General features: G+C 34.0%; 1 protein-coding gene across 9 annotated transcripts in view; it reads left to right on the top strand.

The window, feature by feature from the left end:
- ADGRL2 (adhesion G protein-coupled receptor L2) overlaps positions 1 to 20,728 on the top strand; it is a 180,063-nt gene that overhangs the window by 135,414 nt on the left and 23,921 nt on the right. For all 9 annotated transcript variants that reach the window (XM_061183963.1, XM_061183959.1, XM_061183962.1 and 6 more), the window contains 7 exons: positions 3,703 to 3,993; positions 4,547 to 4,650; positions 5,496 to 5,681; positions 9,329 to 9,512; positions 18,330 to 18,455; positions 18,720 to 18,925; positions 20,017 to 20,190. In XM_061183963.1, coding sequence (XP_061039946.1) covers positions 3,703 to 3,993; positions 4,547 to 4,650; positions 5,496 to 5,681; positions 9,329 to 9,512; positions 18,330 to 18,455; positions 18,720 to 18,925; positions 20,017 to 20,190 — 1,271 coding nt within the window. The remainder of the gene's footprint in view (positions 1 to 3,702; positions 3,994 to 4,546; positions 4,651 to 5,495; positions 5,682 to 9,328; positions 9,513 to 18,329; positions 18,456 to 18,719; positions 18,926 to 20,016; positions 20,191 to 20,728) is intronic.

Genomic DNA, 20,728 nt, shown 5'->3' with positions numbered 1-20,728 from the left:
ACTGTATTAGCTTCAATACTTTTCCCCATTTATAAATCCAAGCCTTTCATTCCTAACAGCACAAGTATATTATTGCTTGGCCTTGATAATGTTTTCAAATACATCTTTCTTTTTTTCTTTAAATTTTTAGCTTTTTGTGATGTCTGCATAGTTAATTTGCTCCATTTCCTTGAACTAGGTCTGTTTTTCCTCTTTTACTTTCTTTCTCTATAAAATGGGCTTAGAAAAATCCCATTTCAGTCATATATTAACTCTTTTCTATGTCTTAATCTGAATTGATTTATATATTTACTTCATCTGTCTTCAGATGTGATATCCCAAACATTATTGAAAAATATTGTGTCTTGAGTTTTGACAGTTTCTGAATATCTGTCTTAGAGTAATAATGAAGTATGACACTTAAACAACATGAGGGAAATTTTTTATCAAGAGAGCCAGTTAGGTCTATTACTTAGGAAGTATTTAACATAGAATACATATTTCTTAAAACATCTTCCCACTGATAATGGATGCTAATTAAAAGATGATCAGTGTTTTTAGACATCGAATAAGGGTAAATTTAATAAATCTGCAGTTTTGCCTTACCAGGCTACAGACTCACTCTAATTGGACTTCATTCAGTGAATAATGGGTGAGTTTGGGGACTTGGAAGAGGGAAATAACCACCCATATTGTCCTTAAAATCTTTTCACACAGGAAAAAGCTGGTGATAATTAGCAAGTTCTTAGTAAATACTGTCATAGTAAATTGAACCATTCTGTATGTGTTTGTTGAAATTTTCATGGGTACCTATTAAATATGTTTATTAGCATTATTGGCACCGTTTCTAGGTCTCTGTACTCAAATAATAAATGGTAGGTAGAATGTTAAGTCATTAAATCTGTGTGTTTGATATGGCACCTGATAACTCTGGGACAGGCTCTGTAAAGTAGGGTTTAGATTTATGATATAAGTCTATTGTGAGTTGCCATGTTTTCTGTTACCATTTATAGGATATTCTTGAGTTTTGAGCCTTTTGCCACATATGGTTCATTATGAAACTTTTTATTGCTTCAGTATCTTACGTTCCCACATTTTTTCTTCTTTTAAAGATTTACGCAGAACACAGTGTCAAATGCTCCAAAATAAGGGCAAATTGCTTTGTAGGGTGCCATACTTTCCCAGAGTCTCTGAAAATCTTTTACCTAGAAAAGTAAGATCATAATATTTAAGAGTATGGACAAGTGAACCTGAACAAATTGCTTAACTTCCTCCATGGCTCAGTCTTCTCTTTTGTAAAAGGAAGATAATCATAGTGCCTACTTCATGGGGTTGTGGTAAGGATTAAATAAGATGATCTGATGACCCATGAATGGTGATTAGCATAGCATCTGGTACGTAAATGCTGAATAAGTGTAAGCTTTTATCATCATGGATGCCCTGTTGTGTCCTGTCTTCACCTAAGGAAAGAAATATTAACTTTTAGAAATACCTCTTCATTTCTAGCTTCAACATTAGAAAAAAATGCTTTGCTTGAAGTTGTTAAACTTTGGCCTTGCAAAATCTTATAGTTGTCCTCCTAAAGGGTTTCATTTTGCCACTTAAAGTTGACGTTCATGTTTATTTTCATGATACCCCAATATTTCATTGATTTACCTTTGAAGAATGTGTTGCTTCCCTTTAAACTTCTTTTGATGAACAAAAGGTAAAAAGGTATGAAAATTTATTATCAATGACACATGCAAATAGGGTATAGAATGTTGCATGAAATTTTTTACATTTAATAAAAGTCATTTTATTGCCTACTTTCACGCACTTGTTAGGAATCTTTACTGATGCTCAGCAAACAGATCACTAATTGTAGTATAGTTAATACGTATTTCAGTGATTAAATATGTACGAATTAGCACAGTGTCAAAGGATACATCAGAAGGTGTAGCACTAAACCATTTTGCTCTGCCCTTTTCTCTTTGCTCCGAATCCCCCCCCCTCACCCCGTCCCCGGCTTTTAGATTTCATTCAGCAGCATTCACTTGACACTTCTGCAAAAGATTGTGATGCTTTTGACAAATGTTAATTGAGAAAGCACTGAAAGCCTGGCTGCATTGTAATCAAAAGAAAATTACGAGGTTTAACAGGATGTCAGGGAAGCGCTTTCCAGAAAAAGATAAACAGGTTTGAATAGGTTTCTGCAGCAGCTGGCTAGGCATGATGCTTGGCTAATGTACACAGGCTTCTCTCATATGGCCAGTAACTGATGCCCTGGAAATAAAACATAGCTTAAAAAGTTTCTCTTGTGATAGAATGAAAAAAGGGTGTAAAAAGTGTCTTGCACTTACTGATAACAAGAAGTTTCTCACTACTAAAGAACTAGAAACAAGTGCACATTACTTTTTCTGATAAACTTAGCATACTCTGTCATAGAGTCAGAATTATGTAAACTACTTATGGACCAGAGCTTAATATTATCAGTGATAATATGAACTTGTTTTCCAAGAAGTTTTAATGTTCTAGCTTGTTTCTTATGTATAGCAAAGCCATAAAGTAAGTTAATGTTTTATAAGATTATTTTTAAAAATAGCTATTTTTAGTTTGCTCTACTCAATTTAAATTTAAGGCATCATATTTATAAGGTTTTAAGAGCCAGTAATCTAAATGTTGATAAAACTATAGTGTGATCACCTAATAGATTTTAAATGATGCCATTAAAGTTTTACTGACAGAATTTTTGTTGTTTTTTTAAACTAATTAAGTGTTAATTAATGAAGGAAACATTAAGCTCCATTATTATTTTAACCTAGTGGATTTAACAGTTTAAAAGTAATGTTGGAAGTCCAAAATAACCTTAAAATTGTTTTCTTTTAAAATTTCTACTTTTAAATCCACTTTTATATTTTTAAATTCTTTTATACTCTCTGTTAAGGGTCAACAGGATATGTAGGGTTGTTTTCAAATAAGGCATTATTTGATCGAACCCGTTATCTTGATATGAGATTACATTGTAACCTCTGACCAGAGCTAGTTTCTTTTTCATACCTGTGTTTTCAAAAGTAAAAATGTGGAAGCCTCAGATGTTTCCTTACTGAAACAGTACAAGCATGCCCAGCTTATCTTCTGTTTGGATCTAATCAGGCATGCTCAAAAATCTCTCAAGCAAGAATGGCTGCTGGGTGGAAAGATGTTACAGTATTTGTTTTCCTCCAAGATGCAGAGTGGGTGACTTGAAATTTTCTGTTGTCCTAATTATATGTAATGGTTAGACTTTTGCTGATACTTTGAATTTTATTGTTTCAGCCTATGAAGTTATATAAGAAACGGATTTTTCTAAATTATGTATTTGATATGACAATGTATTTGATATGTACATTGAAATTTTCTGTATGAAACTGTCCTTCATTTCCTGTTACATGATATATGATGAAATTGTACATAAAATTTATTATCAAATATTTCATTGAGAAGTAAGCCTAGCACAATTAGAGTCATAGAGCAAAATCTATGGTAAATCCTAAACTGCCATTGCTTAGCCAACAATATGAATAAATTGGAATAAATGAAGAGATTTAGTCTTCCTCCCACCCTGCGGATATTCTCATTGATTTCTCATTCTGTTGGTGTTGGGGTAGTTGGATGGGTAGGGGTTTTGTGTGTGTGTGTGCTCACGCGTTCACATATGAGTGCAAGTGTGTGTTTGAGATTAACATCCTCGTCTTCTTTCCATAGTGCCTACCACAGCTGTGACAGTAACTTCTTCAGCTGAGATGTTCAAAACCACAGTATCAACCACAAGCACTTCACAGAAAGGCCCCATGAGCACAACTGTAGCTGGATCTCAGGAAGGAAGCAAAGGGACAAAACCACCTCCAGCAGTTTCTACAACCAAAATTCCTCCTGTCACAAATATTTTTCCCCTGCCAGAGAGATTCTGTGAAGCATTAGACGCAAGGGGGATAAGGTGGCCTCAGACACAAAGGGGAATGATGGTTGAGCGACCATGTCCCAAGGGAACGAGAGGTATTTCCTGTCAAATACTATATATACATTTTAAAACTTATTTTAAGTAGGTTCTGAATTACACAGGAGTGATTTTATTTGAGGAAAGAGATATTTACAATAGCTAACTTCATGGTTATTTTTGTTACTTTGGTAATATAGCACATGTAGACAACTTAAAGGTTTTTAAACTGTAAAAGTCATTTAAGGTCAGGCACTGAATTACCTCTCCCTCTTAAAGACCTAGGTCAAGCCTGAGATTTTTGCCCATGGATTCTCTAGTGAGGCTTCCTTACAGCTGTCTTTCTCATTGCAATGTATCATTTTGGATGAGTCCCAAGAAAATCAAGGGCTTTTTGTTTGTTTGCTGTAAATGTCTGATATTTCTGTGCTGACTTTATATTTACTGTTTATAGTCTGCATTATACCCTACTTTTCATCAGTTATTGTCAACTACTTCCATTAATGTTTATTCAAAATTTAACACACGGAGTAGGATCATCATAGCTGATTTCCCGAATGCATGCAGAAAAAATGGTTTCAATTTCACTGTTGCTTTCTACATCTGTTGTAGGAACCGCCTCGTATCTCTGCATGCTTTCCACTGGAACATGGAACCCTAGGGGCCCTGATCTTAGCAACTGTACCTCACACTGGGTAAATCAGCTGGCTCAGAAGGTTGGTTGGAACCTTTTAATATGATACACATTGGTGATTAAGGGCTTTAACTTCTAACATAAATAATTTAGCTTTGTATGTTAAAACCAGCTTCATTGCTCTTTGTTCAGTGTAAAAGTAAAAAATTATGCATAGCTTTGTCTGTAAACTATTTATTCAAAGTTACATATGTTTTAGGGCATGCTGTTTTCTATGTTAAGCTTTTTAATGAGTACATACTTGCTTAATTTCATTCATATTTAGTTTGTTCTGTTTCTTTTGATGTTTGTGAGACAAATAGTGTATTGGCCTAATAAATCAAATGTCATTAATTTGCAACTGAATCCACAGAATGCAAGCAGATGTTCATATAGCAGATGATTATGATAGAATAAGTAAAAATGACTTTAAAAAGCATTAGTAACTTTAATATTACAGTGTAATGCAGTGACATTTTAGTTTCTTCTTCACCATCTACCTTTCTAAGATGCAAGCAGTAGATAATAGCCCTCAGTATTGTATTGATTACATTCTCACTTAAATTTCTGGACCATTGGAATAAATAAGATTTTTAAATAGCAGTTTTAAATGGTTGCAGTGAAATGAGAGAACTATCTCAAAAATTTTTTAAAGGATTTCTGATTTTTTTCCCTTTTGTTTCTTTAAAATGTCTGATTAAGTATGTCTTTTTGAGGATCTAAGAACCTTTAATCATCTGAAATGAAGAGAAAGTTATTGGTCTCAGTTGCAGATTTGGACATATTTGCAAATATTTTTCTCACCACAACAGAGATACTTGGGAAAAGAACAAGAAGCCACAAACAGAACAAGAAATCTTACTGAGATAATATAAACTGTCATTTCAGATCAGAAGTGGAGAAAACGCTGCTAGCCTTGCCAATGAACTGGCAAAACATACCAAAGGGCCAGTGTTTGCTGGGGACGTGAGTTCTTCAGTGAGGTTGATGGAGCAGTTGGTGGACATTCTTGATGCGCAGCTGCAGGAACTGAAACCTAGTGAAAAGGATTCAGCTGGACGGAGTTATAACAAGGTAGGTAGAAATTTTCTGTTATTTTCAATTAGATGTTTTGTATGGCTGCTCTGGATTCTTCCAGCAGTTGACTGCCTAACTTTTGGCCCCCTTGACGTACGCATAGAAACAGAACTTCTAATTTGGTTCATATCTCAAGAAAGAATTATAGTTGGGAAAGGAGCAACGTGCACACCCATCCCCACCCACCAAATGACGCTAATTACCTGAGGGAGATTTTAGTTGGTAAACTTCATTTGCCTGGTTGTGGTCAGTACTCTCACTTTGGAAGGCGCACTAGGAGAGATTGTGTTATACAACTCATACACTAATACAGTCAACTCTTGTGATTGTAAGAAAATTGTGATGCGTATAGGAATGTTAGCCACTGAAATACTGTTTTCAGTGGTAGGTTTTGAGAGAAGGACAAGTTTCCTTTGCTAGGAGTATAGTGTGTTAGTGCTACTAATTTTTCCTACCTTGACAAAAATTTGATAGCTATTTTAACCATACTATAAAGTGTTTATATGAAATTCATATGAATCTGAAATCTGTGGCTAAAATTGTTTTATGGGTTTTTTTCTTCCTTTTCATCACATACTTTGTCTCTAGGTTTATCAAGATACTTTGGATTATCATGTTTAGTAAAATACAGCTGAAAACTGAATACACAATCTTGGCAATCAGTATAGACTCACAAAAATCCAGAGGATTATGGTACATAATAAACGCTGAGCTCAGGACCACCAGCTTAATTTTTGAGGATTTCTTCTTTCCTCAATTTTCAACAGATAAAAATCTAACCTGATTTTCTTTTCTTTTACTAAAAAGCTCCAAAAACGAGAGAAGACATGCAGGGCTTACCTTAAGGTATCTCTCCTATGCTGTCACCCTGCTTTCTCCCTTCTTCAGCTACCTGCTACGCTTTATCATCTTGCTGCATGATCCAATGTATTTCAGTCTTTGATAATTATATAATATGCCCCATATCAGCTGTACAAATGTTGGCTTTTCACAGGTATATTACTCTCAGAATAAGCAAATAATTTATTTTTATAATTTTTGCTGTTTTTCAATTCATCCAAACATACAAGAATTTTAATGAAATATCCTCTGAATTGGAAAGTAATCCTGAAGTCTCATTATTAACTGTTGTCATCTCTGTGGATTAAAAAACAACTTGAGGAAAACAGCTATGATATATTCTTGGCAGTTTATCATATCAAAGACTGTGTAGTCATAATGTATGTGCATGAAAAAGTCACTGCTTTCTTATCTCTGTGGTGTACTCTTAAATAAAATAGGCTTTGTCTTGAAATTTTTTGGAGTCATTTCTAGAATCAGGTTGATATGGGGATGGGTTACTAGAAATAAAACATAAATAATGTGACAGTGCTCTCGATAAATGTTATCTGTTGGTTTTTATCGAGATGATAGAAACAGAAAGCCACTGTTTGGCTCAGAATCCTCGTCCACTGCAGCCAGTTTTTCTCACTGGTATATCCAAGTAAAATAGGAAACATGGTGAGGCTAACAGTGGAATTATGCCAAGCCAGTTCTGTGTGGTAGATCCAAATAATAAAGAAGTTCCTTTTGCTGGGGATGGTTACTTTCTAACCCTACTCATCTGGGGACCATATTCCTAGTCAATCAAACCTTGAAGAACTAATCTGTACATGTATGAAAACAAAACAAAAGAACTTTGTAAGTTTTGTAGACTAGAGATTATTCAGAAGATATGACTTCACTGGTTTTAGTTGGCAGGATCTAGAAAAAAAGAATAGCATTTCACTAATGAGTAATAGACATTGTTGCATCTGAGAACTTTACAAGAAAAGGCAGTGGGAAAGTCTGTTTTTAGGTGGTAATGTTTTGAAAGTCCCTTATTAGCCTGTTTAATGGGGGCAAAGAAATACATGCTGAAGTGTATAGAATTTGTTATACGGAAATTTTCAGCTCACCTTTAAGGTATTAGTTAATGTGTGAAATGTAATAATCAGTATGTTGCCCAGGACATATATCTCAGTGAGAATAGAATAGCTTTTTTTCTTTGGCAGGGAGACTACTTCAGGAATATGATTAGGCTAATGATCATTTTGATTCCACTGGAAAAATACAACTGGTAATAACTAAGGAGCATTACAAATGAATAAAAGCATGCCATCAGCGAGCTATGTGTATAGGTAGTAAATTGCAGCATGACCTTGATTTCTGACCAGTGTCATTTTCAGTATGTCTCAAGTGAGCTTCTGTGTTCAGGTAAAACTAATAAAGCTCCTGAAGTTACAAATCAGAAGCTGACTTACACTATGCAAATGAAACGAGTTACTGCTTTGTGACAGAGGATTCATTTGTAACTTAGGTTAGAGGCTCCAGTCTGTGTTTCTTGGTGACTAATGAATCTGGCCTCAGCAGACCAATTTCTGTTCCACTCTAGTTAATGGCTGCAGCAGTGTCCGTGTGAGCATTCTGACTATTCTATCTCCCGTTAGAGAGAGAAAGAAGCCTTTAATGCCACCTGCGAGTATCTTCTACCTGCCAGGAAGGTCGTGGTGGCTCACGTGGCAGACAGAACGAGGATATTAAGATGGACTAAGCTAATTAATCTTAACTCCGACAGTAGCCTCAAACAACTTTTCCCCCTGCTCATTTCAATATAGTACCTCAAACTAGCAATTGTTGTGGTTGTTCTCTGTAGAGTGTGTGTTCTTTTTTCTCAGTGATTATCAGTAGATCAAAACAATGGATATTTGGGCTTAATGACACATTATGTCTAGGTAAATGGGAAAGAGTAAATAAACTCAGTGGTTTCAGCTATCCAAGCCATAGTCAGTGTACAGCTACAGTAAGTATCAGTACAAAAGCCTGCCTTCAATTGCTTAACTGGCTGGGTTACATTTTTATTTAATGTTGTTTTACATGGTAATAAACTAAACCTACACATATGAATATTTATAACTTGGATATTTATTAAGACTTCTTTGCCTTTCTGTTTTTATTAAATTATTAGTATAGGTTTTAAATATTTTGACTGTTCTCTTGATCTCCTTAAAAACAGATGATTGTTTATGAATTAAGGTATACTCTCAAGTGTTTTTTAGCTGGCCAGGCAATTGGAAGAGTGAAAATGTTCACAGATAATTTATACACTTTGAAATCACCTTGTTTTTTTCCCAATGATAATAAGTAGACAATGTTATAAGGCACAATTTTGGTTATTATTTTAGTTCAGGTTCCAAAAAACAATATGGTTTAATTTTCAAGCATAGATATTAGGCTACTCTAGAGACACCAGTGTTTTCTATTTAGAACATTTAAGTCTTGAGCTTATATGTAGGAGTGACCATGCATGTAGGGGTAATACCTCAGGTTAAGAGCTGACACTGGTTTTATTTCTTTTCAACAATTGAAATATGATTAGATAAACAGAAACGAGTCATCTCTTTATACTTAGTCTTTATAATCAACTAGTAGTCTACTGATCTTCAGCTAGTTCTGTTTTGAAAGGGTCAGACATCAAGTTGGCCAGATATATGTTGTCCAGGTGTTCTTCCGTAAGAGTAAATCATCATGACAGATAAATATTACAGTCGTCACTAGTCAGTGATTGAAAATCACCTTGGTACTAGAAGCAGTCAAAACTAATGATAGTTTTCTAATGGATGCAGGCAATTGTTGACACAGTGGACAACCTTCTGAGACCTGAAGCTTTGGAATCATGGAAGCACATGAATTCTTCTGAACAAGCGCATACTGCAACAATGCTACTGGATACATTGGAAGAAGGAGCTTTTGTCCTGGCTGACAATCTCGTAGAACCAACCAGGGTCTCAATGCCCACAGAAAATATTGGTGAGTGAATCCATTGTCAGGTGTAATTTTGATTTAGAAGATAGATGTTTAAGAGAATAATGCTTCCATTGAGTCTTTTGAGTTATTTCCCAGTGCCGAACTTCTATTTTGTCCAATTATTTTTGTCCCTTAATAAGAGATATTATTGATCACACTCATAAAATTAATGCAAAAGCCAAAATCTATCCTATGTCTTTTAAAAGTTGGTTTTATGTGGTTTTTTCCAAGTGAAAAATCATTAAAGGAAAACAGTGTGTAGAGTACTTAACTGCCAGAATACGGACTGCTTACGTAATGAAAGTGCTTGCTGTGGAGCTGTGGCGAATGCCTTTCCATTTTATACAATACGTTCCTAATGAGGTTAAATTACTTTCTGGAATGCGTTCTCCCAAATATTTTAGGCACGCAAATATTTGAGCCAAACGTTTATATTAAACAGAACTGCTTTCAGGTGAAAATGTGGTCAGTGAACTACATCACCCATAGAGCAGAATATCCATGCTTCATAGATTGTAAAATAGCTGCAGATAGTTTTGAAGCATCATTTAGAATTTAAATGCTGGCAGTGAGAGGTAGGAATTCACTTTTGATGGTATTTGAAAGAAGTACTACAGTAAGTACAGAAATTATATTAATTTAGGCTTGACTGATTTAGAATTGTTATTCAGTGGGGTTGAGCTCGGATGAAGTTTTAGTATCCCTTAGTAAAGTAAAAAAGTTTCCAAAGCATAAATGTAAAAAAACCCCAAAGGGAACACAGACTACTACTCTTCCATTGAAAGAGTGCATTGGAGCAGCAGATATTGAATGAAGTTTTGCTATCTGGAATGCCATATCTTATTGCCTTATTGTGCCTACCTACGTATGAGACTTTTATTTAAAAATACAGAGAAGCAAGGTGTATAGGAGAAATAGGCATCAATCAGATTATGATACCTGGATTTAAATTCAAAGCCTTAAGTTTATTTTAAATAACTGAGTTTTTAGAAAAAAAGGTATAGTAAAATCATGTTTTTATTTACTTTATGAGGTTTTGAAATGACAAATAACTTAATAACTTTAAGTTAAGTGAAATCAAAATAATTTGGCCTGCTTTAATGTGGGAGACCAGTCATAAGGAAAGTGATATTCTACCATAGCTTAGTAGGAATAGAAAATGAATAAAGCTCCTCTTTTACGTCTAAAGCTTTTGTTATTTTGAGGTTAATCTATTTAGTAGTCTAATAAAATTCCTAACATACACATTAAACAATTCTTCTCAAATGTTTCCAGGGACGTACCTGTAAGGTAAAGGAGTGTGGACTTGATTGTCTCAGAAGATAAGTCATAAAAAGTATCGTTTGAAGTGTTGTGTTGTTACCTCAATTTGTTTTCTAAATCTTCTGAAGGCTATTTTAAAAACAACCAAAAAACATAAAATTTCCCATGTAAACTCCTACCAAGAGTGCAAAGAAATTTTGATAGGCCAGGTCAACATCCTCTGCTCCCATCGGCTTCACGTATGCAGAACACGCTATTATTATATGTCTGAGATATTTTTATCTCAGTTTGAGAATGGCCAGGAATACTTTTTCCCTGATACTTGTGTTTTTCAGAGTTCTAAATGTTTATCCTTTACACTGGTTTTTTAAAATTTTTTAATTAAAGAAAGAACATTGTGGGTAGAGATTCTCATAGTGTGTAGTACACATTTTACTGCCTTCTCAAAAATAATGCCCTGAACTTAATGTATGCATGTATTTATTACCCAAGAATTATCGATATGAAGGTCATTTTACATATTCCAATATATTTCCATGTCTTTTATTTCACAATTTTGTGAAAAATAATATCCATAATTTAATACGACATTCAAGATTCAACATTTTCCTAGGACTTGTTCTCTTTTTAGACATGAGAACTAAAATAGCCCATTATCCCTTTATGTCTTCACTTTATGTTCTTATCTGAATTTAGGGTGTGGATACAGTATCTTTGATTATTAAGACAATTTGATTCTCCTCCTTAGTGGTTTCTCCTTGAATCCTTATTTTCACTTGATTATATGATTTACCTTTATGCATGACCTCATAAAATGGTATAATTATACCTGATTATAGCTTTTTAAAATCAACTTTGAGGTATAATTTATATACAATAAGAGCAGCTGTTTTAATGGTACTCTTTGATGAGATTTGACAAATGTACACCCATTTAACCAACAGCATGTTCAGTATTTCAGCCACCTCAAAAGGGTCCTTTATAATCTTTGTCAGTCAGTCTTGTTATACCCCCAGCCCCAGGCAACCACTGATCTGTTTTATGTCACTATAGTTTAGTTTTGCTTTTTCTAGACCTTCAGTTGAATGGAATCATAGACTATATACTCTTTTTGATCTGGCCTCTTTTACACAGTATAATGTTATTGAGATTCATCTATGTTGGTGCCAACATCAGTAATTCGGTCCTTTTTATTGCTGAATTTCCATTATAAGGACACAACACTATTTGTATATCTATTTGTACATTTAGGTCGTTCCCACTTTTTGACTGTTATTAGTAAAGCTGCTATTTTCCCAAGTGGTTGTACCATTTTATATTCCTAACAGCAATTAGAGTTCTAGTTGCTTCACATCCTCATCAGCATTTACAATTATCTTCTCAAATGTCTTTTTAAATTTTAGCCGTTTTAGTGGTTTGTAGTGGAATCTCATTTTGGTTTTATTTTGCATTTGTATGGTTGCAAAGTTATGTTTTGCTGAAAACTGTTCCAACTTTTCATGTGCTTATTGGCCATTCATATATCTTTTTGTGAAGTATCTGATTTTGCCCATTTTGAGTTCTTTGTTTTATTATTGGATTATAAAGATTATTTATATATTCCTGATACAAATCTTTTGTCTCATATATGTATTCTGAATATATAGTCCCTCAGCATGTGACTTTTCATTCTAATTTCTTAATGATATCTTGAGAGAAGCAAGTTTTTAATTTTGATAAAAAAATCCTCATTACCCAGCTTCAACAACATCTAGCCAATCCTGTTTCACTTATTCCTCTCACCACTGTATTATTAAAGCAAACCCTAATATTATATTATTACTATAAATACTTTAATATGTATCTTAGACATTAAAAAAAACCAAGCCATTGTCATACTTTAACAAATTATCAAAAACAGGAAAGATAAAAAGGGGATTTCAATTATTTGATTTTTGTAAATTTGTTAATATCTAATTTGTTTAACCAGGATACAAACAAGTTCATGTTGTACATTTGACTGATGCATTGCTCTTACTGGAAAGGAAGAGTTTTCCTTCTACCCTTCGAGGTTCTTTGGCTGGTCTAATAACCTCAGGTTTAAATCCCACCCCCCCCCCCAATACTTTCTGTTGGCAGCTTATGAAAAGAAGCACATAATGTTTGATTGTCTTTCTTTGTGATCTGAAGATTGATTATGTGGTTTAGTTATTATCAGCCTACTCCAGCATAATAAAATTCCCTATCATTTATTTTCCCAATGGGCTTAGCAGCCAGCTTGATTGTATACCTCAATTTAAGCTTAGTTATACTGCAGTAACAAAAACCCTAAAGTCACGGCAGCTCTCAACAACAAAGTTTATGACTGCTTTACTCCATGTCACCTGAGGCTTAGCTTTACTTTGCTCCCTACCATCTTCAGTCGGCTCCATGTTGCTTTTACCCGGGACTCAGGCTAATGGAAACTAGTACACTGCCGGTCTGCTGGCAGAGGTCCTAGCTTTTCCATTTTACACTGTATTGCTTTTCTTCCCCTTTCATCTCACTGCAGCCACTACTCAGTGATGAATTTGACAAACAGAAGGACAGAGAAATATATTAAAATCCTATCTTCAGCACTGGCTGTGAGTGAGGCTCTGGGTGGCTCTCCTATGAATCAAGTGTGTTCACTTTCAGGAAATCTGTTGAACAAAGCATATATTATGTCAACTATACAAAAGTATAGAGAAAATCATAAACATCTGTGTAGCAATCACCCACTGAGCCACATCTTAGCATTTTACCATATTTGCTTCAGGTTTTGGGGAAAAGAAATAGGTATATATAATCTGGAAATCCCCTGGGTCCCCTCCTTCCTGATCAGATGAAGAAGGGGGTAACCATCATTCTTACTTTGTTAGCATTAGTAAGCTTTTATTTATTTATTTATTTTTGCTCTACAGGTATGTACATTTAACTATTATTTTTCATGTCTTTAATGTTAATGATTTCACACTATAAATGTAATTGTATAATTTTTCCTTGCCATTATATTTTTCATATTTATGCACTTTGATATGTGCATCTCTAGTTCATTCATTTGCTCTAAGAATGCACAATTATTTAACTATGCCTGTGATAGATATTTTAGTGGCTTACACTTTTTTGCTGATATTATGAAAACTGTGGTGAAAGTTTTTGTATGCCTCTTACTCATACATTTGTGGCTTTCAAGATATATGTGCGTGCGCACACACACACACACCACCTAGAAATAGTTTTTGAGTGATAGAGCATGCCCATGTTTAACTTTACTAAATACTGCCAAATTGCTTTCTAATGTTGTTTTACCAATTTACATTCTCACCAGTAATATTGTTCCCCATCACTCTCTTTGTCAACACTTTATTATTGACATAAATTTTGTCATTCTAATAGATTTGAATTGATCACATTATTTGCAGTTCCCTGATTACTTAATGCATTTGTTGGGTATTTTGATTTTCTCTCCTGTGAATTTCTTGTCCACAGTTTTTTCCTGTCTATCTCTTTCTCTGTAGGTAATGCATTCTGGAAACTAATTCTTTGAAGATTATATAGTTTGCAAATGTTTATTCTGTCTGTGCCTTCTCTTTTTTACCTTGTTTATTAATCTTTTGTTTTACGGAATAATGAACTCAAATTATCAATCTTTTCTTTTAGGATTGATACTTTTGGGACCTTGTTTAAAAAATATAGTGTTTTTTTGGGTTTTTTGGTCCCCTGCTCAAGAAATTTTTCTCTACTTTGCAGTGATAAAGATTTTATACTTTCTTTAGAAGTGATAAAGCTTTGCCTTTTTACATTTATGTTTTTAATCCAACCTGAAATTTATTTTGTTTATAATATTAATGAGGGAACTAATTTCATTTTTTTCTATATAGATAATCAGTTGTTTCAGCACTTTCAGTGCATAAGCCATTCCTGTCCCCAGTGGTTTGTAAAGATATCTCTGTCATATATCAAGTTTCTGTACATGTTGGGAGTGTCTGTTTTACATTGTTGCTTTTGTTTTTGTTTCAATAATATTAATATCTGGTGAGTTCTTTCAACCCTGCTCCTTGAGGAATCGGATTCCTCTTGGCTGCTTTTTGGCATGTCTCTTCCATGTGCATTTTAAAATCGTCTTGTCAAGTTCCACATGCTCAAAAAAATCTTGTTGGAATTTTTATTAGAATTAGACTGAGTTTGTAGATAGATTTTGAAAGAAGTGTCACAGATTTATCTGTTGAGTTCTCCCAGATTGAACCATGATAGAATTCTCCATCTGTTGTTAGGTTTTCTAAGAAAGTTCTGTATTTTTCCCAATAATGTCTTGTACTTTTTCAATTAGGCTTATTCCTAGGAAACATACACTAATTTTTATTGTGAATAGTATTTTTTAAAAATTACATATTCCAGTTGTTTGCTGATTGGTGTACAGTTGATTTTGCTGATTGCAGCCTTGCTAAATTCTTTTCCTTCTGATAGTATAGAGTCTCCCTCCCATTACTATGTAGTTAAGTATATTTTCTATAAATAATTAACACATTGCTTTTTCCTCCCAGTCTTTGTACCTTTTATTTTTCTTGAATTACTGCCTTAGCTAGGTCCTTCAGTACAGTGCTAAATAAAACTTGTGATAGGGATGATCCTGACTTAAAAAAAATTGCTTTTAGAGTTTTGCATCATTTTTTTCTGTAGGTTTGGATACATAACCATTACCTGATAACAAAACCTTTATCTAGGCAAGGAATTTTTCTTTTATTCTTATTGTTTCATAAAGATTTTTTATACTGAATGAGTGTTGAAATTTGTTGAATTCTTTCTGTTAATATTTTTCTTATTTAATTTCATAATTTGGTTAAAGACATTAATATATTTTCTAATGCATTAATTTCCATATGCCTTTTTTTTTTTTTAATAAATTTATTTATTTATTTATTTTTGGATGTGTTGGGTCTTAGTTTCTGTGCAAGGGCTTTCTCCAGTTGCGGCGAGCGGGGGCCACTCTTCATCGCGGTGCGCGGGCCTCTCACTGTCGCGGCCTCTCCCGTTGCGGAGCACAGGCTACAGACGCGCAGGCTTAGCAGTTGTGGCTCACGGGCCCAGCCGCTCCGCGGCATGTGGGATCTTCCCGGACCGGGGCACGAACCCGTGTCCCCTGCATTGGCAGGCGGATGCCCAAGCACTGTGCCACCAGCGAAGCCCCTCCATATGCCTTTTTGAGTTAAACTCAATTTGTTCAGGATATTATATTTAAAGTGTATATATAATTTATTAACTATTTTTACATACTTTAAATAAGTGAGGGTATCCTATAATTTCTCTCCTTTTACTGTTTTATGCATTGAGAGTATATATTAGTCTTGTGAAATGAGTTGAAAAACATTCTCTTACATTCACTGGAGCAGTTTGTTAAAGATTCAGTATATATTTAACCATGAGTTCATTTTCTTAAATGGTCATAAAGTATTGGGGTTTCTATTTATTTAAGTCAGTTTTATGTTTCTAGAAAATTTTCCCTTTTGTCTGTCTGTTTATTTATTTATAGTATAAAGTTGATTGTTGCATCTCTACTAAGATCTATATTAATGATCCTGTTTTTAAAAGTTCAAATTATTAATTTTTTACTATGGACATGATTTTAATCTTTAATAAGTAAATATTTATTGAATGAAATTGAAGTTTGATAAGTAAATATTTGTTGAATGAAATTAAGTCTTTGTACATGTATATCTATATTTGGAACATTTACTGAAAACTTAAAGGATTTCTTTTTTTTACCCTGTCTTCTGTCTTGTTTTAAGAATAATTAATAATTGAGAACCCCTTTTAGTGTGAAGAAGAGAGAGGTAGATATTAGATTTATATTTTTGTCACTCATTCCCTTCACCGACTACCCACGAACATGGAATCTGTTATGAGGACAGGTGATCATCCACATACCCACCTGCTTAATCTTTCTAAGCAAAGTATCTCTACCAGCTTCTGCAGCTGATAAAATTCTAGGAGTTATATAACTCTCATTATAAACTTATATTTCAGGTGCTTGACATGTGGTCTCATAGCTTATAAAAATTTCCAATGTTATGATTTCATATTTACAGCTGAATCTATATGTATTTTGCAAAACAAAGTTGAGAAAGATTTTTAAAAAATAGCATCCAAGAGTTACTCTGTAATGGTATGAGTCCATTTTGCTAAAAAGAGAGTGGGTGAATTCATCATACTCTGTGTGTGTGTGTGCGTGCGTGCACGCGCACATGGCACATACAACACTTATACACATGTTTGTCTAAGTATAGAAATAGCTATTCAAGGGTATATGCCATCAGAGAGGGTGAAATTCAGAGAAAAATGTATGGACTGTATTTATTGAATTATGTGTTACTTTTTAAAATTCAAATACTGAAATGAAAAATTTTCATCCAGTTCCTCTCATTTCATCAATAAATGGCACATTCTAATTACTAATATGAAATAGTTTACTTTAGTGGAAACAATGATACTTTTTCATTCTTCTAAATAATCATATGCTGATATAAAGTATTGCAGTCTTTATTGGAGTTACAGTAGACAGCATTTATGTTGAAGATGTTACTATTATATTTTTAAACAAAGTTAAACAACATTGGTTTTGTTGATCACATAAATGTTCTTAATGTTTATGTATTGTCTTGTTTTTCTTACATGTTTTCCAGTGTTGCTACTTCATTTGAATTTTTGAACTTTGGATTATACTGCAGTGGTTGGCAGACTTCTTCTATAAAAGTCCAAGTAGTACACATTTTAAGCTTTGCAGGCCATGTGGTCTAAGCTGCAAATACTTAACAGCCATAGACAATATGTTAATGGGTAATCATGGCTGTGTCCCAGTAAAACTTAATTTACCCAAACAAGTGGCAGGCCAGATTTGGCCCACAGGTCCTATTTTGCCCAACTTGAATATGTAAAAATTGATCATTACTAGTGAGAATTAATGGGAAGTTTGAACATAATGCCAGACATTTTCTCTTAAATAATGCTGTGCTGGGCTCCCTACTTTTAGAAACTAGAGAAAACCTATTACTGCAAAATTGACCTATGTAATCTTATGTATTGAAATATGTTATATACATAGAACTAGATGTCTACATGCAATAAAGGCATTCACATTTATACTTCGTATTTTGTTTTACCATTACCAAGTGATGGTCATTGAAAATTACTTAACATAGAGTCAAAAATCATTTTGAAATATTTTTGTTTAACTTAATGATTTAAATGAAACTTTGATAGTCGTGTACTATAAATCAGACACTTCTATATTCGTAGGCTAAAAGACTGGAATTAGTTGACAAAAGATATAAAACTATGAAGAAAATGTTAAAATGATTACACCAAAATTTTTAGAGTAGTAAAGTTTAAGACCTCTTAGAATAAGTTGTTTGTTCATTATTTTGTTGTACTTGAACACTAAAATTTTTTACGTAGAAAAAAAGGAAAACAGTGGTTTCTTTGCAATTATCATTTGCCTCTTTGTAGTTGAATTTAGAGAATACCCCATTTTCCCCCTCCTTTATCTTTTGCTTCATCCAGTTCTGGAAGTTGCAGTGCTCAGTACAGAAGGACAGGTCCAAGACTTCAAATTTCCTCTGGGCATCAAAGGGGCAGGCAGCTCAATCCAACTCTCTGCGAATACCGTCAAACAGAACAGCAGGAATGGTAAGATGGAACAAAGTCTTTTAAAAATTGATAGGGTTTTTGTTCAGTTAAACCTATTAATTCTAAAATGCTGAGCATTTGACTCCTAATATAACAAATACAGCTTAGCATTTAAAAGCAGATTTAAAGTAATGCCTTCTCTTTCCCAGTAAACTTAATCTGAATAAAGATTCCATAAGGATTTGTTTCATTTTATTCTTATTTTATTGTATCTTATTCATAAGCATATTTTCTGTAAAGACATATGACTTTTTACCTTCCTAGGTCTTGCAAAGTTGGTGTTCATCATTTACCGGAGTCTGGGACAGTTCCTTAGTACAGAAAATGCAACCATAAAACTGGGTGCTGACTTTATCGGTCGAAATAGCACCATTGCAGTGAATTCCCATGTCATTTCAGTTTCAATCAATAAAGAATCCAGCCGAGTATACTTGACAGATCCTGTGCTTTTTACCCTACCACACATTGATGTAAGTTATGTATGCTAATGAAGTAGTGGAAGGTTATAAAACCAGTGAGGAAGGAAAGCAAAACTAACATGCTAGAGAGAGAGAGAGGGGGAATGGGGAAAAGGCAGAGAGGAAAGAAAAGACCTTCCCATTTGAATTTCAAATGTTGGACTAGGTCAGAGACACAAAGTTTATTTAAGTCTGTGAACATAAAATTAAATGAGCCTGGTTCAGTGATTATTAGAATTTAAGTGTATTCTTAACGAAAGCTAATTCAGTAATCAACAGGAAAATGTAAATGACTATAATTTGTTTTAGAATGAAAATTAACTGTTACCTTAGCAGCATGATAGCTCTGCCTTTTTAGTATGGCAGGTCTTTTTGGTTTGTTTGTTCGTTTTACAGATCATATAAACACAATTGTTATCAAGCCCTGTGTTTTTAAAAATATAGAATTGAAGAGATGCGATTCCTCTGCTGTGCCTTAGAATGCAAGTTGGTAGCTAAAAACACTGTGTTGGAAGATTGTCTGCAGAATTTGGCTGTTGTTATAGTAGAGAGAATAAGTGCCCATAGATAGCCACGTGAATCTCCAGAATTCATTTGTGAATACATTTGTGTGGCTGTTCTCTTCTTATATCTTCTGCAGTTGCTTCACTCTCTTAAGAGCTTGACATACTAACTACAGGATTCAGATTGTCCCTATTGGGTCATTTAGAGCAAAAATGGGCCCCAAACAAAATAGATTTTAAAACACTTGGTCCTTACAGAATTTTCTCAGAACAAATTCATGGCTTTAATTTTGTCAGAAAAGAAAAAAAAAAAATGATTCTGATGTACCATCAGTATGTAAAATCATAAGATGGAAGTTGTAATTGTGTAAAATGGGTCTTTGGTAATTTAGAGTACACTTTAGAGTGTTTTGGACTATAAAGCCCCTTTTAAGTTAGATATCTGCCTTGTATACATAGTCTACAGTTCTGCTGATGAAAAACTTTATAGTCCGAAACACGAAAAGTTTAATCTAAATTACCTTTTACACATATTAAACAATTGCTATTGCCATCTTAGAGTGTAAAATCCTAATTTTATCTTGTCATTTTATTTCCCAGCCTGACAATTATTTCAATGCAAACTGCTCCTTCTGGAACTACTCAGAGAGAACTATGATGGGATATTGGTCTACCCAGGGCTGCAAGCTGGTTGACACTAATAAAACTCGTACAACGTGTGCGTGCAGCCACCTAACCAATTTTGCAATTCTCATGGCCCACAGGGAAATTGCAGTAAGTATTTGCACTTCTAATTAGTAGCAGAGAAAAACCTCAGAGATTCAAAACAGCTTGTGTAATAGTCCCTTCTTTGGGTGTTTATCGTAACTAAAAAGCGAACAAAGTAATGTGGATTTCTAATTGCTTCTACATTGTCCATATATTTTAGGAAGTCTTGGCACTATATTTATTGCTACATCTCAAAAACATGTGCTTTATAGACTCGTTCTAAGCTTTTCCCCTTTGGGCAGGTGTCAGGAAGAGGCGGTCAGGGATTTAAAAAATGAACAGCAATAGGTTATACGAAAGAGACAGAGGGCTCTAAAGTTTAACACGCCCTCACCATCTTGAATGTTTGAATATCATTTCAAACTTTTGTTTTAAATTTCCTAACGACTTTGCACACTGTACAAGACTGCAGATTTCGAAAGATCAGAATGGCTTCCGGAATATTTCTTAGTATTCATTTCTTCTTGTGATTAAGAGAACATAAGCCAGGAGATAAAAATATTTAAGAACTATAACATGAAAGCTCTCAGATCTATTATCTGCT

This window comes from Eubalaena glacialis, chromosome 3 (assembly GCF_028564815.1).
Source record: "Eubalaena glacialis isolate mEubGla1 chromosome 3, mEubGla1.1.hap2.+ XY, whole genome shotgun sequence".
Taxonomy (NCBI): domain Eukaryota; kingdom Metazoa; phylum Chordata; class Mammalia; order Artiodactyla; family Balaenidae; genus Eubalaena; species Eubalaena glacialis.
This window is presented reverse-complemented; position numbering and strand designations above follow the sequence as displayed.